The sequence below is a fragment of the Pogoniulus pusillus genome, chromosome 6 (assembly GCF_015220805.1).
Source record: "Pogoniulus pusillus isolate bPogPus1 chromosome 6, bPogPus1.pri, whole genome shotgun sequence".
Lineage (NCBI taxonomy): Eukaryota > Metazoa > Chordata > Aves > Piciformes > Lybiidae > Pogoniulus > Pogoniulus pusillus.
Window position 1 is genome coordinate 20892448 of NC_087269.1, and position 19903 is coordinate 20912350.

The window sequence follows — 19903 nt, forward strand, 5'->3', positions numbered from 1 at the left end:
GCTTCTGCTTTGATCTTTAGCATTTGTGCTTGTTACAAGCTTTCTCACAGCAGCAGATAGCTGCTTTCCTTGACCTGCTGGTGCTAGCGATGTATTCAGCTCTTCCTGTTCCAAGCCTCAGTCCTGCCATGAAAACACACACAGCACTGGCAGTCCTGCTTCTGACATCAGCAGAAGTAATTCTGCAAGTGGTAACACATGAAGGGATGCAAAACTATACATTCAAGTGACTAGAAATTTACTAACTAAAAAAATCTGCAGAAGTGTGAAGTGTCTTGTATAAATTATACAACACATGCCAGTGTAAAGTTGCTTAATGTTATACAGTTACCTATCTACAAATGTTTTGCCTAATTAATTTCCCCTCCATGACAGCTGGCTTGCAGATTTGGTGCGCACAATGAGGGTGCAGCGGGGCATGAGCACAGGGTAACTGGACAGAGAAGAGAATGGGATACGTGAGATGTACACACAGGGGTAGGTCATGGTAGTGTGGTGTCCGTATAGTGCATGTGTAAGGTCTGGTCACTGAAGAGTGTGTGTGCCTACAGAACGGGGTGATTTAGTAGGTGAGGGTACAGAGAGCAGAGCAGAGAGTGCACGGCCGAAATCATGTAGGTGTAGCGGTGGTGAGGAACATCAAACTGTGCCAGGAGTGAGTTGCGCAGGGCTGTGCACAGCTGTGCCTGGCTGGAGCAGGACTGCTCTACAGAGAAGCATGCTGTGTGTCGAGAGCGCTGGGTGCCCAGCTGGATTCAGCAGCTGTGAAGTGATATGCAGAGGAAAGTGCGCTGCATGGAACTGTGTCAATCATGCTAGTGTGAAGCTGGTGGAGAGGAAGAGCAGGTGCACTACGAGGGCTACGCACAGGGTGCAGGGTAGCTGTGCCAGGATAGGGGTGCAGTGCAGGATAGTTGTGCAGAGACAGAAGTGAAGTGCCAGGGTAGCTGTGCAGGGACAGGGGTGCAGTGCCGACGTGGTCGTGCTGGGGCAGGGGGGAAGTGCAGGGCGCGCACATCACAGAGACTGTCCGGAGCGCTGTGCTGAGTGCCAGAGTGGGTGTTCTGGGCGCTGAAAAGGGGCGGGCAGGGCCGAGCCCCGCCGCGCAGTGGTGGCAGAGAAGGGCGGTGCTGGGAAGGGTCCAGGCTTAGGAAGGAGCGCGGCTCAGCAAGGGCCGGTCAGGCCGGGTCAGTGGGATCGTGCTGAGGCCAGCTGCGCCGCGCCGCTCCGGTGGGACCATGCCATCGTACACCGTCACGGTGGCCACGGGCAGCCAGTGGTTCGCGGGCACCGACGACTACGTATACCTGAGCCTGGAGGGCACAGAGGGCTGCAGCGAGAGGCACCTCCTGGACAAACCTTTCTACAATGACTTCGAGCGTGGCGCGGTAAGTCCAGGCGGGCGGGAGGTGCCCCCTTCCGCGGCTGCCCAGCCTCGCCCCAGCGTTGCCCGAAGGGCTCCGCTGCCTGCGCGCCGTCTCTCATCTCTTTTCGCCGTGTCTCGGACCGGACTCTCAGGCCCGGAACAACAGAACGTTCTGTGGCACTTCGCCCGCTCCCTGGCCCGGAGCCCTGAGGGACTGCAGCAGGGCTATGCTCTTTTAAGGTCTCGTCCCCGTGTGCCGTTGCTCCGGAGCGGCACCTCCGGACAGAAGAGCCTGCGGTGCCATCCCCGGCCACTCATCGTTCACATCCCTGTCCTAGGGCTTAGCCTTAGCTGTGATCAGTCAATTGTGGGAAAAGACGAAGCAATTTGTTTCTGGCTTAAAAAGGGGTTTTGGATTTTCATCATACTTTCTTTTATGAATACTAAGAAAAACTTCCGTGCTTGCTATTGTCGGGATCAGTATTTGCTAGCAGTCAGAGCCCTGAAATCCTCAAGGAGCTAAACAGACCTAAGAGCTCCTAGTGGGCATTACAATGCCTGCCAAGGGAAATGTGTAGGGCAACTGCAATTAAAGTTGGAAGACAGCATGAACGTGCAGGTGTGAGAACGAAATTGAGAGCAGGCTATCCTCAATGCTGTTCTTCCTAACCCTAGTTTCTATAGTGTGTTGTGCGCTGTCGTCTCTGGTCCTATCACAGTGTCCAGGCTATCCATCCATAACCTCTTCTGCTCTGAACACTGCTTTAGAATGGCACGTATTAATTTGCTTATTGTCCACTGTAGAAATAATGTTCACAACGTTTTTTCCCCCCCACCTTTCAAAATATGTGTTTTATTTGGAAACCTCAGAGTTTCCAGAATGTCTGATGACAGGTAACAGGGTGTTCACAAGTAATCTTGGAAATGAGACCTACTACTGTATCTACAAGTGAGAGTTCATTGTGATGGTGATGCTTTGCCTTTTGTGTGCTTTTTCAACCATGGAGTTCACAGCCTAAGTTAGATATTTGGTTAGACCTTCAATTAGCTATGTGCATGAGGCATCACAGATATAGTTAAGAGCAGTTAGAATTTTTAATCTGGTGATGGCATCTGGAGATATGGTTTATATTATGTTTATAGCTCGTATTTTGAGGAAATACTTCAGCAAATTCAGGTGTGAGGACTTATCATCCACTGCTGTTGAAATTACTTTCATGATTAAATATGCCTTATCGTAGAACCTGGTTATCTGAATCTCCCAGAGCAACATCCAGTCATTCTTTTCTTTCTCACCCAGTGAACAGTCACATATTTTAAGCCTTTTCAAGACTGTCCTGCAAACCTGGGCTTAGGGTGCTCTCCCAGGAGGGTTGAGCCCTTCCAGACGGGTAGCTAAGCACCAGGCTCTAGACAGTTTCACTGTCTGAGACATGACTGTGATGGCGAGCCTGATACTTCTCTGTACATCCAGTTGGACTGGATCCTGTCACAGGGAGAAGATTCCATCATGTGGGCACTAAGTATATGCTCAGCAACAATTCTTGAACTGCTGTGTGACCACATCTAGCAAGAGCAGAGGTACTTCCAAGAACTAGTTGAGGAAGCAATGAATGGAGCTTTGTAGATATTACAGTGGAGGATGTGCACACCTAAAACCAGTACTTGTATTTTGGGAAAGTAGCTTTGAGGTGCATTTCAAAGTGTTCACCTGGGTCCTAGCATTTTATATAAACTGCTTTCTGTGTCTTTTTGTCAGACTTGTTTCCAAGTGCAAAGGTTCTTGACTAAATCCAAGTTTGAACTTTTTTTCCTATCCAAATCACTTATTTCTGTTATGTGTTTGACACTACAAATACGCATCTGAATTTGGTATTGTCTTTTTTTCATCATGTGTTTATTGTGGAGAATGAGAATAACTCTGTGTGCCATAAAGTGTCTGGCTTGTAAGATACTTTCAGTATACTCTGCTAAGTTTTGTTGTTGTGGATGTTTTTTCTGGGGAGGGCAGCGTGTTTCAATCTTACTAATACAAGATTACTAATAGAATGCAAAGGAAGGAAGGGAGGAAATAAGGAAGGGAAAATACCAATAATGAACGAATAACACCCAAAACTGAAGCAGGCTGAAAGACTTTCAGGTGGGTCAGTTTGTAAAACGTAGCAATTGGATTCACAGTCCTACCTTTAGTGTTTCTTTCAATAACATCTTCTAATCCTCTTTTTCTACGAAGTGATTGAATTGTGGAAGGAAAAAAAAAAAAAAACCAACAAAATCAATCAAGCAAAACCTCAAAACAAAACCAACCAACCACTTCTTCAGTGGATGACCAGAATTTTGCGCTATTATCTTGTACTCCTTTGTCTACTTTTCAGCTCCTTTTCTAAATGTCAGGCTAGGCTCAGTAATTCCTTTATCCTCATAATATCTTCATTTGAATGAATGCAAAAATTGTACATTACCAGATAAGAAGAATGAGGGCTTGAGCCAGTTCTGAGTAGGAGATTTTCATTACAAATGTTGGTTGAGGGAAAGGGGTGTGATAAAGCCTGAAGGGATTTGCACAGTAGTAGCTCAGTTGCCGTTTCTGTGTGAATTACTCCAAGTATTTGACACGGGTGATGTTAGAAAGTCATGTCTGCTTTTCTTTGTTCAATGTCTCTTGTATAAGTTCATGGTGATGCTGAGTGATTTCGAAGCAAGTGTTCTGGCATCACTCAGTTCTCTATTTTCTTCCCATTAGTCCCTGTGCTGGCTTTGGCTGAGATAGACATAATTTTCTTCACAGCAAGTAGTATGGGCCTGTACTCTACACTAGTGCTGGAAACAGTGATTGTAGATAGGGTTGTTTCAGTTACTGCAGAGCAGTGCTTACAGAGTCAAGGTCTTTTTTGCTTCTCATCCCACCCCTCCAGTCAGCAGGCTGGGGTTGCACAGGAGGCTGAGAGGGGACAAAGCCAGCAGAGCTGACCGCATCTGATCAAAGGGATATTGCATATCATATGATGTCATGCTCAGCATAGAAAGCTAGGGGAAGAACAGGGTCATGTTCAGCATGATGGCATTTTGTCCTTCAAGTAACCATTAACCATTACAGTGATGGAGCCTTGCTTTCCTAGAGGCGCCTGTACATCTGCCTGCCACTCAGAAGCAGTGAATGAATTCCTTAATTTGCTTTGTTTGTGTACGTGGGTTTTGCTCTACTTAGTAAACTGCCTTTATCTCAACTCAAGCTTTTCACTTTTCTGATTATCTTCCCCCACCCCACTTCAGAGAAGTGAGCAGCCATGTGGTTCTTAGCTGCTAGCCAGGGTTAAATCACAATACCTCTTTGTCTGCTTTTTGCTTTTGTGGAAAGAAAGTCACTCACAAGTATTTCTAGAAAGGAAATACAGATCTTTCAAATTAGAACTTTATGCTTTTAGAAAAAGGAATTATCTGCATTGTCTTTTTTTTTTTTTTTTCAGTATAAGACTAGTCAATAGAAGGCTCTCCCTAGAAAAAGTGAGTTTAGGTTTTGTGTGAGGTTAAATTGTTTGAATAGTGTAAACTATACAGGAACATTATATAATAGTATAAAATATGTGAATTTGAACAGCCCAGTAGTCTGTAATTCTGTTCTCTCACTCTGGGTTCAAAATGTGTGAAAACTCCTAGTGTCTCTGGCTTACCACATAGTTATCAGAAGAATTCATACCAAAAACAATACCATAGAAACATGGAGCAACCAATTGTCAGTTCTTATCTGCATCTTGTATCATCTTTGTCACTTGAGGTGCCTTTACTGCATTAGCAAAATTGTCATCTCAGATGAGCCCATGACATAACTGGATTGGAGACAGTGAAAACTGAATGAGACATAGGAGGGACCTCTCACTTCCAGAAGTGCCATTAAAATGGTCACAAAAAGACGAAAAGCCTTCAGGCTAATTAAATGTCCTTTTTGCATTACATAAAGAGTGACTTGTGCAACTATTTTAGGGCTTTTGTAACATTACTAGAAAGATTGTTACCAAAGGAATGAGTTTATTCCAAATATTGGCTGCCAATATAACGTTTCACATGGCTCTGTAATGTAAAACTTAGATCTATATATACATATAGATGTGACATTAAAAGGGCTATAGGGAAAAAAATCCAACCCAAAAAACAACAACCAACCAAACAAAAACCCCCAAACAAAACAACCTCCCAAACAACAAACTGTAAATGAGAAGTTTTGATAAGTCAAATTGCTAGCCAAAGCTTTAAAGGAGATGAATTTAAGGAAAGAATGGTCAGGTAGCTTGGGCAGCAAGGAGGTGACTAGAAAACAAGATTAATTTCAGTCTTTCTGTGCCATACTAATTACTTGACAGAAATGTTTTCAGGAGGACTTGAGCTAAAAATAACACAGTACGTTTCCCCTATCCAGACAGTGTCTTTGCCACATTGTTCCTCCTCTCTACATGATTAGCCCTGGAACTGGAAATGAGTGAGAAGATGGAGCATAAAAGTACCAAGGAGCTGAATACAAAATTAATCTTATCCAGACACAGCCTGTCTGTAGGTTTGCTTCTGTAGGTTACTGCATTAGTCCTTGCATGTTTAAATTCCCCTTACAGTAATGAGCAAAACTAGGTAATAACTCATATAGATTTATGGATTTGTTGGGACTTTGCCTCCTCAATGTGGCTACTTCCAGCTTCTGACTGCCAAATGCAGCAAGATCATGGTAAAAATTGAAAAGCAGAATGAATTTTGTGTGGTAATTGCATAACACAATGCACAAGCAGGAAGTGAGTGAGTTTTAAATACGTGGTATGATAGCCTGTGAAAAGAGACTCTTCTGCAAAGTGCCATCTGGTCCTGGAAAGACTCACAAAATTGCAGAAGTACTGACTCAGTGCAAAACCCAAGCATTGCAATGAGTTTATTTACTCTGCTTTTACTGCCAGGACTTGCAGGAAAGTGAATATGAATTAGAAATGGTTCAAATGCTGCCTCTGTCTGGAAAGAAGATTTGAAGAGTGGGAAACAATCTCAGAATGTTATCTACATTTTCTAGCCATCATCCAGAATTTCTTGTGCTGATTGACAAGAGCGAAACCGAGAGTATTGGATGTGAGGTGACGGGCAAAGATCAGGGTGGTGTTTGAAGCTAGCATTGTGGGAGGGAGGAATCTGCATTCACTTGGTCAGGAGCACAGGGTTATGTCCTACAGTCCCTGAGTCTTGTAGTTGTAGCTCAAGTTACTATTAATGTGATTTCTGAGAAAAGCTAGTCAGCGTTTTTCACTCTCCACAGTTGTTTCAAAATCAATGGAAGAAAATCACCTTTACACATCATCCTTTTAGCTTTTCTGAGATAGTGGAGGAAGTGAAGGGATTTAAAGAGTCAGAAGCATATACTAGAAATAGTATACTTGCTCCCTCTATGAAAAGAACTCATTTCTTTTCTGCTGTGAAGAATCAAGGAAAAGTGACAAGCATCATTTTAAATATGTTAGTTGAAATCTCATCTCTGTGATTTTTGTCTCTCATCTCACATCTAGCACACCAATGCTGTCATCCCAAGCTTGCCAAGTACTTCCATGCTGTTCATGAAGCACTTTATTAGCACCTAGTGTGTATGATTATGCTATTGACATAAACATTACCATTTTAAATTTAAGGTATGATAGGCTTTCTTTTTTAAAAAGAAACAGTTCCATGTGTTTTGCTCTAATAGGCAAAGGGAGAACATAGCTCAGATTGAGATTAATTTGTTAAGTTTCAGCAAATCAAAACAAGCACCATCCATGCCCATTTTAACACTCCAAACCTAAAATTAAATTAGACTGCATGTTAGAAGAAATGCCAATATCCTTGCTAGTGTGAAACAACTGTGAGGTTGCAGGGTAACAATCATAGCTTGTCAGCGTCGAAGTTGATTCAAGAATGTCTTTGGGGAAAGGCAAGCAAGGATAATATTTTATTGTTCTCAGGATGGACTTAAAGACTAAAGGGTTTTGTTTTGTGTTGTTCTTCCTCTCTGACTTCTATGAGTCAATTAGATGTGACAAACTTTATGAAAACTGGAATTTTTATGTAATGGGTTACGACAGAATTGAGGTCTGTCATCCAAATCTTTGGCAGACAGATAAATGTCTTCATCCCCAAATGATCACTACAGCTGGTAATTTGTGTCTAGTTCACAGAAAAGGGTCCTTTGCATCAACAATGTGGGAAATTTGGGTTAAAATGGGAGGGGAAGAGGTGCCAAGGGATCCCTCTTATGTATGCTCTTGCAGGCACATGGGTGCATGTTGCTGTGAAACTTTCTTTCACAACAGTTCAAAACCAAGTGCCACCTGGAGGCATTTAAACATTACATTTTGGTTTTTCTTCCTTTCTCATCTCTTCCTTAACTTTTTGGTTTAGGTCATTATGTGAATTAGCCTTTCCCTAGAAAGTAAGACAGTAACAGTGGGCATATACCAAATGCCTGGAGAAGGCAAGAAAGTTCTCCTGTAAAGAACAATTAGAGTGTGGTGTCTAGGCCAGGAGCCAAATGACAAAGTCCAGACCGGCAGGTGAGTCTCTGCAGGCACTGCAGCATGTCTTTGCATGCATGAGCATGTCATTGCTCATCCTTTTGATAGCAGCAGCTGGTTGATTTCTAAGATTGTTGACTGTGTTGAGGTGATCTGAATACTGTTCTTTGTCTGAAGCATGTGTGACTAATATACACAGGTCTTTAGATTCATAGACCAATGTGTTACTTGCATGATCATCTTTCCAGTCAAGCTGCATAAACAGGTTTGTTCTAGTGATTCCTCCTTCAGCTATTGCTAAGAGAGCCATGAATGGTGGTTTCATGATCTGCATGTTTGCTTCAGACTGGCGAACACCTCAAGGAATAATGTAATTTTTAGGTTGCATACGAAAATGTTACTTCATTTCTGGAGAGGTTTGCATGTCCTTGTTTGTTCTTTTATTCATCTTTCTGTTGCACTGCAGACAAAAAATAGTCTTCCTTTTCTTGCTCATGAGAAGCTGGAAGGTTCTGTTGTACCCATGCTGTACCAGGAAAGGTCATGTAAATATGTGTAGTGATGGTTGTGCTTCCTGCATGTACAGTGAATGACTGGCTGTACTCTGCTCTGTAGATTGACTCCTACGATGTAACTGTGGAAGAAGATCTTGGAGAAATTCAGCTAATAAAAATCGAGAAACGAAAATATTGGTGCCAGGATGACTGGTACCTTAAATACATCACCGTAAAAACACCAATGGGTGACTATCTGGAATTCCCATGTTATCGTTGGATTACAGATGAAAAAGAGATTGTCCTTCGAGATGGAAGAGGTGAGAACCATAAGAAACTCGATTTCCTGCAGAACATCCAGAATTCTCCCCTCTCTCCTTCCCCTTTCCCCATGTATGTCCCAATCTTCTCTCTCACATGGAGACCCACTGCTAGTCCCCTCCTGCATCCTAAGAATGGGCTTTCCCTGCCCACTAGGACTGCTTTCTGAGCAGTTTGTTGGGATGGGAACTATCAGTTAGTTGCATATTTTGGGAGACACATGTAAAGAAGAATCTTTATGCTGGCTTGTTACACTGGCCTTGAATTTCAAGGGTGAACTTAATGTAAATTTTTTGTCTGTTCCACATCTCCATTGTTGGAAGCCTTTCTAATTTAGTTAGAATTAGTGTCTTGTCTTTGTCTAACAGCAAGCCTGGAAATAGTCCATGATTAATTTCCTGTAAATTGCCTTGTTTTCTTGAGAGTGAAATAAAATCCCAAAGTAGGCTGCTTAGCAGGTGCCAGGGACTGACTTAAACCAACAGCTTCACTTTTCATCCCTTCTGTTTGCATGCTTTCAAGGCCAGGCAGAGTGAAGTAAATATGACTGCTGCAAGTAATGGTGATCAACTGAGGAAAGTGTTACTACACTTCTGTGCTCTGTTTTAGGTGTCCTGTTGAACCTGGAACTTGAGTTTTAACTATCTCTGTTTACCTGCTTGCTGTGATCAGGGTTGAGGCAGTCATTTGCCACTAATATCCTCTGTGCTTCCTGGGGCAGGTTGGCTGCTGTAGTGGTCTGCAGCATAAGTGCTTGAAAACAGCTGAAAACATATATATGATGGTAACAAATATTTATCTTCCCATTAAGGTTTTCTGGCTACTCCTTATTGAGGAATTTTGTGTTTGAATCATTTTTGCCTATAATTGAAACTATGTGTGTGTCTATTTTTGGTCTCTGGAGGGACTTTCCATTTTTCATAATCTGATTTATAACAACGATAACACTTTCATGGAAAGCAGCTTTGTGTGGCTTTCAGAGTATGGTCAGGTAAAGGACAAAAATGAGTGAAAATCTATTGGTAACTTTAACACCATTAGCTGGAAACATTTAACCTCATAAATGATCAGTTGTACTACTGCTGACATTTCCATCTCTAAACCTCAGATGGAGATTTCCATGAAACTCCTGCTGGCTTTATCTGCCTCCTCACTGGTGCATATAAAGTCAGTCATGTACCTTGCCCTCTCTCTGATCACTAAAGAGACCTCTGTTGTATTAATTGACATAGAGATTACATGTTCAGAAAGGCAAGCTGGCTGGAAACGAAGCTTCACTGTTTTTTGTTTCTGTTTTCCTGATAAGAAGATATAATTATTGCCCCACGCTGACAGGGGAGAGAAGACCTCAAGGAGAAGAGGATAGGAGACATTTTCTGAAGATGTCTTTTAGTAGAGATCAGCTGCAACTGTGTTGTGATTTTTTCTGTGGCTGAAAAAATCCCCTTAGATGCTGAAATGTAACTTTTATTCTCACGACCCTATTCAGACCATTTAACACTAGATATGTACAGTGAACACCTATGCTAGGAATCCAGGTTTTATATACAGTCGAGACAAATGTTCCTAGCTTGAGGGACACTTGTCCCTCAGAGGCACCAAGTTAGGAGCTTATCTTCTTCCTCGGATTCTCTAGGTCCCTGTGTTTCTACTCAAGGTACTAAATTGTATGGTGTAAGCATTTCTACAGAAACTCTTTAAAGCTACAGATCAGCAATGTGAGGGATTGGAAACTTCACTGTCTTTCTCAAGACCTGGGCGGTGATAGTAGAGGAACCTCATAACCCTTTTTCCTTTGCTTCACAGCAAAGCTTCCCCGGGATGACAAGACTCAGATTCTCAAGCAGCACAGACGCAAAGAACTTGAGACTCGTCAAAAAACATACCGGTGAGTTTCCCATAGCTCCCCAGAAGGTCCAAGGCCTCTTCTCTCCAGGTCAGAGTTTGGCAGAGTATGTTCAGGTTATCATATTACTCTATTTCCTAGACTGCTGGATAAAAGAAAGCTTAAGTTGCTATGTTAATCACATACATATTTACTTAGAGTTTACTGTAAGTGATGTGATGATCATCCTACTGCGTGTGGCATTATGGAAATGTTTAACCCCAGATAAGCCTACCTGGAGGGCTTAGCTGGGAATTCAGTAGCACAGTCTCTGTGTGGGCCCTCTGGCACACACTTGTGCTTTCAGGGAAGATTTGAAGGCAGATTTAATTTGTCTTTTACAAGCAGTACTCCAGTTTTGGAACATGATCTGTAGATGCTAGCTCTTACTGCAGCTTTTTGGCTCCACAAGCTAGTTTTAGTTGTTTCTTTCACCAGATTGTTTCCTGTGCTGTCTGAGTGGACTGGCACGTGTTGTCAGAGCACAGCTGTGACACTCATCATTACACTGTCATAGATACTTTTTCCTAGTCAAGATCATAATGGGAAAATGCCTTTCATTTCCCTTTTCATCAGTGATAACTCCAGAAGACATTAGATATTGCCTTTTCCTAGAGACATACTCTTTCTTAAAATAGCAACACTTTCTTACACCTTCGTCTCCTTATCAATGGAGTAAGGATCAGGAGGACAGAGGCTCCATTCAGAATTGAGGGATTGAGGCTTGGTGCATGTTGTTGATATAATTTGACTAAGAAAGTATCTTACAAATTATGGGAAATAGAACAGAGGAAAACATAGTTCAGAAACAGACGTGGCACAACATTTTATTTATGTATGCAAAAAGGAAGGCAAAACCATTTTTAATTCCAGGGAAATAGCTATTTACAATTCATATATGTCATTGATAATACACAATGCATTCTGTGTGTGGCAGGCAGTTTGCAAGTACTGCCAAAACAGGATTCTTTGCAGATCACCTTCTTTTGTTTTGAACGAGAACAGTGCGAGAGCATGCAGAAAATGTGTGCCGTGACTGGTAGGTAGTAAGGCTGTTCTGAGGAGGTGAATCAATATTATCTGTATCTCTTAGAGAGTTGGGTTTTGGAGGAATCTAAGTATGCCTGAGTACTTTAAGCTGCTGTATCTCCGTTCTGAAAACCTGTAGCCCCAAGAATGCGTGCGTACTGGGCAGCTGTCTGTCCCTCTGTGCCCTCTCCTCTCCGTACCTTTGGAGTGTGATGGTTTGGGGGTTACCCCGCCCCCCCACACTTTGTATTTGCCCCAGCTAACTCAGACGGACCCTGGGAATATAGATGAAGCAATTTATTTACAGCTAGCAGAATTTACAAGCAGCTATTTACAATATATACAGTCATATACAATTATATACAGAAATATACAAAGGATAAACAATACAGAAGCACAACTCCCCTCCCAGAAACCTGAGTCCCCAGGAGGGGCTCTCAAACCACCCCAACACCTCCCCCCGGCCCTCTTAACCTTACCCCAGTTCTCAGGAAGAATAGAGGTGCAGCCAAGAGGTTAGGGAACAGGGTTAGAAAGCAGTGATGTTAGAAAGATGTGTCTCGGTCTAAGGCAAAAGCAAGAGTGAGAGACAAAATGGAGAAAGTTTACTTCTTCTTCCCAGAGTTCTCAGCGTAACTGTGAGAGAAGTTGACATCAATTGTTTTCATTTCACTGCCTGTTATCAAGTTCTTTTACCAAAACATTCTAGCCTGCTTCAAACTAGCACAGGAGCTACTGCCAATTTCAGCTAAATGCAACAACTGTTTGCAAACATCACAGATATTAAGTTACTTGAAGTTTTGTGAAGATAGATGCCCAAGTGGATGTCTTCCATTGTGCTTGAAGATTCTGTAGGGCAGTGGTAGGTGTCGATGCTGTGTAAGTCACTGCTTTTGGCCCAAATGAATGTGCTGCAAATTTGCTTTGTAGAGTTGAGTCACGGCAGTATAGTTAAAGGAATGACACAGCTCTTATGCTGGTGACATTACGTGGTTAACCCAGCCTGTTTTATTTTCTCAGCTGGAAGGAGTGGCATCCAGGCTTTCCCCTGAGCATTGATGCCCTTTCTCACCGTGATCTCCCTCGTGACATCCAGTTTGACAATGAGAAAGGAATTGACTTCATTCTGAACTACTCTAAAGCGTAAGTGGCTGTGGAACCTCTAGAGTTTTGCAAGATATCTTTTAGGTTTCATTTAAATCTCAAAATTGGATTATCTTTCCCAGATTGGTCTTCAACCAATCAAAATAAGCAAAGAATTGAAGGGATTTTTACTTTTTATTTACATGTCAATATTTTAAACTTTTCACACCAGGAACTGTCTGAGCCTCTGCGTTCTCATTTGACACTGTTTTGACTGTAGACAGATGGAAGAGGCACTGGTGAAAAGCATAGGAAGAACTACTATTGGTACCTGATGCCTTAGACTTTTGATGTAGTTCTCAGATTTGCCCCCTTGTTATCATTCTCTCCACTGTTTGCCTCGTTGAGCTTTTCAGTCGCAGATCAAAAGAAGGTGGTATCAATGCACCCTTGAGATTCTGATGAAGAAAAGGTGTTCTGAGCAGCTCATCACTTAACCACAGCTGAGTGCAATCTGCTTTGAGCAACAAAATTATTGTTCATCTGCTGGCACATGTCATGGGAAAAGCCAAAGTCCTGGTGGTTGAATGAGCCTGAATTATCGAACCCACAGAGATCTCTGAAATAGTACAGCATTAATGAGTCAAATAGAACCTCGCTGACTCATGAGTCCCCTTCTGAGCTGCCTTGTATGAACAAGTCTCATTACCATGTCAGACACACCCCCACACTATAAGATGGTGGCAGAGTCTCAGGTGAGACTAGGGTGGTCCAAGATCTGCAATGTCTACATTTGTGATTCTGTCAATACTCTTGACTCTTCATATTTGGGAATGTGTTCTTCTCCTTATTTAAGTGATCAGATGAAGATTACATCATCAAACGTAGGTTGGTAAGGACTAGGAAGTTCAATAGCCATATGAGAAACCTGCAGCTTATAAGAGTGAATACTTGCTTATCTGAGTCCATCTGGAGAACCAAAGGTGACTGAAACCTTACATGTCACAGTGTTCTTGATTTTACATTTATGCAGCCGAATCTCACTACCAAAACAGAGCCAAATTGCTTGGCTTGTTCCAAGGGAATCTATCTGCTTGTTTTCTAATTTGGAAAATTAGAAACTTCAAAGAATATGCTTTTTCTGGCTGTATTAGCTCATCCTTCCTTTTTCCTCTCTCATGCTAGGATCTGTTTGTCACAGTGAAAGGATCACTGGAGGGTGAAAGCCAGGCTTACTATAAGCAAGCCTGAGACAATTGTGGGGCAGATGTGTCAGCTCTGCTACTACCTCAGGGGAGGTAGATAGCAGTGAGTTGTGTGCTGGAGAGGATACAAGAGATGGCACATCAGGGTGGGAGGGTAACAAGAGCCTTCAGCTGTTACCTTGCAGCATGCTGGGGACACACAAGAACTCTTCAAGTCTTACAGAGATGGACCACAGGGATCAAGTAATGAGGAATTGGCACGCAGAGAGCTTACTGCTAGATTGGTGGCCATGGAAGAGGCTGGGAATGGTCAAACTGCAAGAGTGAAAGCCAGTAGATTAACTCCCTCCCTGAAATGCTTACATACCAATTCACGGAGCATGGGGAATAAGCAAGAGAAGCTGGAGATCTGCATTAGGCTGAATGACTATGATATTATTGCCATCACTGAGACATGGTGGGACAGCTCCCACAACTGGGATGTTGTCATGGATGGCTATGTACTGTTCAGGAAGGATAGACCAGCAAGATGAGGTGGGGAGTTGCTATCTATGTGCGAGAACAACTGAAATGTGCTGAGTTCTATTCAAGGGTGTGGGGGGGCAGAACAGGTCAAGGGTGTGGGTAAGAATTAAGGGATGTGGGAAAGGAGATTAAATTGTTGTGAGCATCTACTATAGACCACCAAACCAGGAGGAAGATGTTGATGAGGCCTTCTAGAAACAACTGGAGGCAGCTTCTAGAGCTAACTCCTTGGTACTCATGGGTGACTTCACCCTGCTGTTTGCTGGGAAGATCACATAGCCAGGCACAGCCAGTCCAGGAGGCTCTTGCAGTGTATCAATGATAATTTCTTGATGCAGGTAGTGGAGGAGCCAACAAGGAGCAATGAGTATAAGTTACAGCACAAGAGGTTCCACCTCAACACGAGGGGGAACTTCTTTACTGTAAGGGTCACCGAGCACTGGAACAGGCTCCCCAGAGAGGTTGTGGAGTCTCCTTCTCTGCAGACTTTCAAGGCCCGTCTGGATGTGTTCCTCTGTGATCTGTGTTAGATTGTGTGGTCCTCCTCTGGCAGGGTGGTTGGACTCAATGATCTCCTTGGGTCTCTTCCAACTCCTAATATCCTGTGATCTTGTGAAATAATTCTTTGTAACATGGGCAAATATTTTTTTCTTTTTTAAATTGTATTCTTCAGTCTAAGTTCACTTATTTATTTTTATACCCACCCTCTGGGGACTCTTCCACCCTCAATATCTGTTTGGTAGTATTTCTTGTAACCCTGTGACTTAGCTTTGCCTGTGTTTTCTGCCCTGCTTATCTTCATGTCATGTATGTGGCTTTTTTGGTGCGTTTGAAGTGTTAGTGGAGAGCTGACATTAATTTTCCAATGTAGTATTTGTTTTCTAGTCAAAACTAAGTATTTCTTTTTAAATCACAGTTTAGCATTTATTTATGTAACAATTTAAGGCCTGTCATCTCATATGAGGGGAACTTGCTTGACTGTGTTGTAGGTAGAATACTTTGCTGAAGTAGCACTTCAAATCAGGTGTTTCCTGTTTCCATTCCCTCATGTTGATGTGATGTCTGAGAATAGATGACTTTGGTTCCTGAGATAAGAGATAAGTGTTAAGTTTAACCAGCAGCTCAAGTTTGTATAAAGCTCTCAAAAACTTAGGCCTCGTGCTGTAGGGAGCTTGAGTCACATAGATACAGGAGCTGTTCTTTGATTAGGAATGCCAGCTGGACTGGTTCTGGGTTGTGTTTGTTCTGACTGTATGCAAATTACTCAACCTCTGCATCTCACTATACTCCTTTGTGAACTGATGCTAATAGTGATCATAGGCCTCTCCAGCTAGTACAGCTACTGTGATGATATGAAAAGCACTAGTTTTTCTAACTAGAGTTTTTAAATGACATAGCTCTTCAAGCATTACTGCCAAGAACAACGCTAGAACGGAGTTCAGTAACAGCAGTAACTGAGTCCTTAAGATACCCTTTCAGGTTTCGGGGGTAAATCTACAACCAGGAAATTTAACTCTAGAGGGCAATGAAGCTCGCATTCCACCACAAAGAATTTTGTCATGTGTAGCTATATAAAGGGGTGGGGAAAATGGACAAGAGTATTGAGGAAGCTGTACGTTTTCTTTTCAGTGATGTTTTGTTTTCCTTTCTTTGTAGTATGGAGAATCTGTATATCAACCGTTTCATGCACATGTTCCAGTCTTCCTGGAGTGATTTTGCAGATTTTGAGAGGATCTTTGTCAGAATCAGTAACACAATCTCTGGTAGGTTCACAGATATTTGCTCACATTTACATTGTAGAAGGACTGATAAGCTGTCTGCACTTATCAGACTGATAAGATATCAAGCACATGCCTGATCAGATTGGAAGTGGTCGAAACACACTTCTGCTCTCCCACTTTTTTTCATGAATACATGTTAATCTCAGGCTACTGATCATACCACAAGAAGCTAGGAGCTCAGACAAACTAAAATTACTGGATATAGCTGAGCAATGTACTTTGTCCTGAGCTATGTTGGAAGTTAGGCCATTTAGGATTCATAGCGCTGTTTGGCTTTTAGGAATGTGGTTTCAGATATGTGCAAGTCCCATAGGACAAATCCTCATAAGTGTAGTACATCTAAACCTTGATATAAATGAGTGGGATTGTTTTTCAGGGCAAATTAGCTGTCAAAGGCATTTTTGAAAGTTTGATTGTGTATGTCTCACTTCAGTTGTGTAAATACATGGAAAACCTGCAAAGAGGAGTATTTGGAAATGTTCTCCACTACAGATAAGACCTCCTCTTCCTCCTACACAGATCAGATCAGATCAGATCAAAGAGTGTTGCCTAACATCCCAGCCATGTGCTCAGCCCAGGTTGCAATGCTGCTAATAGTCCTGGCTTCTCAACCCTGTCCCAATATCAGGAGGGTTCCATTGGCTCAGGTCTGCTGTTACAACCTCTCCTGCAACTCCCCTCAGTTCTTGGGGGATATTTGTGCCAGTTTCAAAGAGCAGCTCAAGTGCTTTTCAGTGGCCATTTTTTTCCCAGCAGGTCATTTTGACAGAACTTGTTTCAGGCATGAAATCCCTTGCTGTTAAGCTGTGATGGTTTGGGTGTACCCCACCCCCACACACTTTAGAAATACCCAACTAGACTCAGCCGGCTCTGGGAATATAAATGAAGCTATTTATTTACAGCTTAGCACAATATAAAGGCAGATATTTCCAGTATATACAGTTATATACAGAAATATACAAGGTAAAAGTAATACAGAAACACAACTCCCCTCCCAGAAACCTGAGTCCCCAGGAGGGGCTCTCAACCACCCCTCACCTTCCCCTTGCCCCTCTCAACCTTACCCCAGTCCTAGAGAAGAATAGAGGTTTGGCCAAGAGGTTATGAAGCAAAGGTGGGTTAGTCCAAATGGAAGGTGAGGTTAGGGAGGTGCAGCTCAGTCAAAGCCCAGCCAGAGAGTGACAAAGATGGCGAGAGTGTTATCTAATGTTTACTTTCTTCTTCAGCAAGACTCTGAGGGGAGTAGACATCACCATTGTTTTCCTTTCACAGCCTATGATCCAGTTCTTCTCACCAAAACATTCTAGCCTGCTTCAAACTAGCACAAAAGCCAACAGATCTGGTGATGGGTTGCAAAGAGCTGAGACCTGTAGCTTCTTCAACTTTTTCTGACGCAGCTAGGGTGGGCTGTCAGACCACAGCCCTAGGAACAGTGCTTCTTACTGGAAATTAGTGTGAACAAGGCCTGAAAATGTTTGTGGCATTTAGGCAAAATGTAATCTCTTGTAAAAAGCATGCCAGAAGGAGCTGCACACGCTGTAAGGACTGTCCTGCTGTGCTTGCTGTTTCACACACCCATCTTCCTACTAGGAGACAAAAAGCCTGTTCCAAGAGTGTGAGTTTCATTTTTGTTTTCAGGACCACTCAGTTTCTACAGTACCTTTGTACAGTTAAAAACTCCATTTATGTAGTATTAACAAATTCAAGACAAAACACTTCTTTTATTTGACTCTTTCACTATGGTAGTAGTTGCTTGAACCCCTAGTAAATAAAATTGCAGAAAGACGTGGGGTTTGAAGGTCATGGTGCCATTTCTGTGAAGCAGCATTGGGAAGCCCAAAGGCTTTCTGAACCAGACCCAACCTTCAACTATCACCCACAATTATTTTACTTTATTTTTTACTGCATTATTGGATATAACAGATAGGCAGGTATTATCAATTGGTTAGCGTGTGGCTTCCCAAGTGTGTATGTGTAGCCTGCTCAGATTCCACAGAGGAAAATTCTTTTCCCTCCTGCTCTGAAGTTTTTCTCCTCTCCATCCTGCCTGAGGACCAGTTAACAGAAATGAGAGTGATTTCTGCTTTCTCAGTTATAAAATAAAGTGCAAAAGGTGACCAGAGCTATTTAAAACTAATTACAGCAATTTGTTGCACATAATAAGACTTCTTCCTTCCTAAAGTACTTCTAACACAAAAATTCGGTATGATCTGTAATTAATTCCATTGATAACATTTCCATACCCATGAGGAAAGCTTCAGTTCTATGAGTTTTAAACACCAGTTATCTCTCTCATTTATCTCAGTTATGTTACTGCAACTCTGAATTGTTTATTTGCAAGCCTTGGCAAAAACAGGACTAATGGAGTGGGTGGATCAAATTATGTTTTATTCACACATTTTCTGTCCAGGGTGATGAGTTGTTTTTTATGCTTGGTGTAGACTTCAGATACAGCTTGGGACTCATTAAGCAACTGACAGGGATGAAAATGTCAGCTTCAATGAAACCTAACTTTTTTTTCCACTCTGTTAGAAAGCATTAGGAGTTTTGAGACTCTTTTTAATTATCACTGCACTCCTTGAGGCTTGTCTTTTTCATCTTCTCACCCTTTGTAGAAAAACAAATTGCTAGCAGAACTTCTGCCTTATTTGGAAATAGGCAACAGTGGAAAATGTTATTTGCTTCATTATTCCCTTAAAGATGCAAATTGGATTTTTCACATTTATCGTGGTTTTTCTTACTCTGAATTTGGAGACTGAAGTGAACATTATAGCATTATGAAATGGTACACCACAATTGTGAAAAACATCCACTAGTGCTACATATGTAATAGTAAAGAGATGTAGTACCCAAAGCTAGCATTTCACTAATATGAAAAATAAACAGAGGAAAAAAATCAGTTAAAATAAGCAAAACAGCAAATGAGCAGTTTTACTGAGTCCAAGTCCAAGTCAGAAGCCACCCTCAGATGTCCCTCACCCAGCGTCAGCTAAGAGAACTGCTCCAGCTAAGAGATCCTCTCCAGCCACTGCTGTTCTTTCCCTACTTATATTATCTACTATTTCCCTTCTGCTGCCTTGTGTCATTGTTTTTGGACTCATCCCTCTGTACAACGTGCCCTGAGAATTGAAAGAGTGGGATTAAAAAATACTGTGGAAGACCTGAGAAGGTGGTCTGTAGAGAGTATCATTCCCAGGAGGGGAATATTTCACTCCTCATTGATTTTGTATACAGAGAAATACATTTAATTCTCAAAGTGAAAAGCAAAGATTACATTGTCCACTGGATTTAAATTATTTGTCTTAAAATTCTATGGCATCTTTTGAATCCTTTATCTTGCCATCTTCTTTAGTCATAGTTACATTGCAGCATGACAAAAGTTGAGGAGGAAAGAGAAAATGCTACAATGCAGTAGGATATTAATGCAATGCAGTGCAGACACTGATGCTACAGGCTTGGTTTTCCTTTAGAATATGTGATGCAGCACTGGAAAGAAGACTTTATGTTTGGCTATCAGTTCCTGAATGGATGCAATCCTGTGCTGATCCGGAGATGCACCGAGATACCCAAGAAGATGCCCATCACTATGGATATGATAGAATGCAGTCTGGAGAGGAATTTGACCCTGGAGGAGGAAGTGAAGGTACACCTCTGAGTAAGGTTGGACTCCATCTGTTCTTTCTCACGTTTTCTAACCTC

At 42.2% G+C, this 19903-nt stretch overlaps 1 protein-coding gene across 2 annotated transcripts in view; it reads left to right on the forward strand.

The window, feature by feature from the left end:
- The first annotated feature begins 1200 nt into the window (after window positions 1-1200).
- The window catches only part of ALOX5 (arachidonate 5-lipoxygenase), a 35002-nt gene continuing 16299 nt past the window's right edge, over window positions 1201-19903 (forward strand). For both annotated transcript variants that reach the window (XM_064145636.1, XM_064145637.1), the window contains exons 1-6: window positions 1201-1388; window positions 8497-8695; window positions 10503-10584; window positions 12631-12753; window positions 16080-16186; window positions 19675-19847. In XM_064145636.1, coding sequence (XP_064001706.1) covers window positions 1239-1388; window positions 8497-8695; window positions 10503-10584; window positions 12631-12753; window positions 16080-16186; window positions 19675-19847 — 834 coding nt within the window. In that variant the 5' untranslated portion in view covers window positions 1201-1238. The remainder of the gene's footprint in view (window positions 1389-8496; window positions 8696-10502; window positions 10585-12630; window positions 12754-16079; window positions 16187-19674; window positions 19848-19903) is intronic.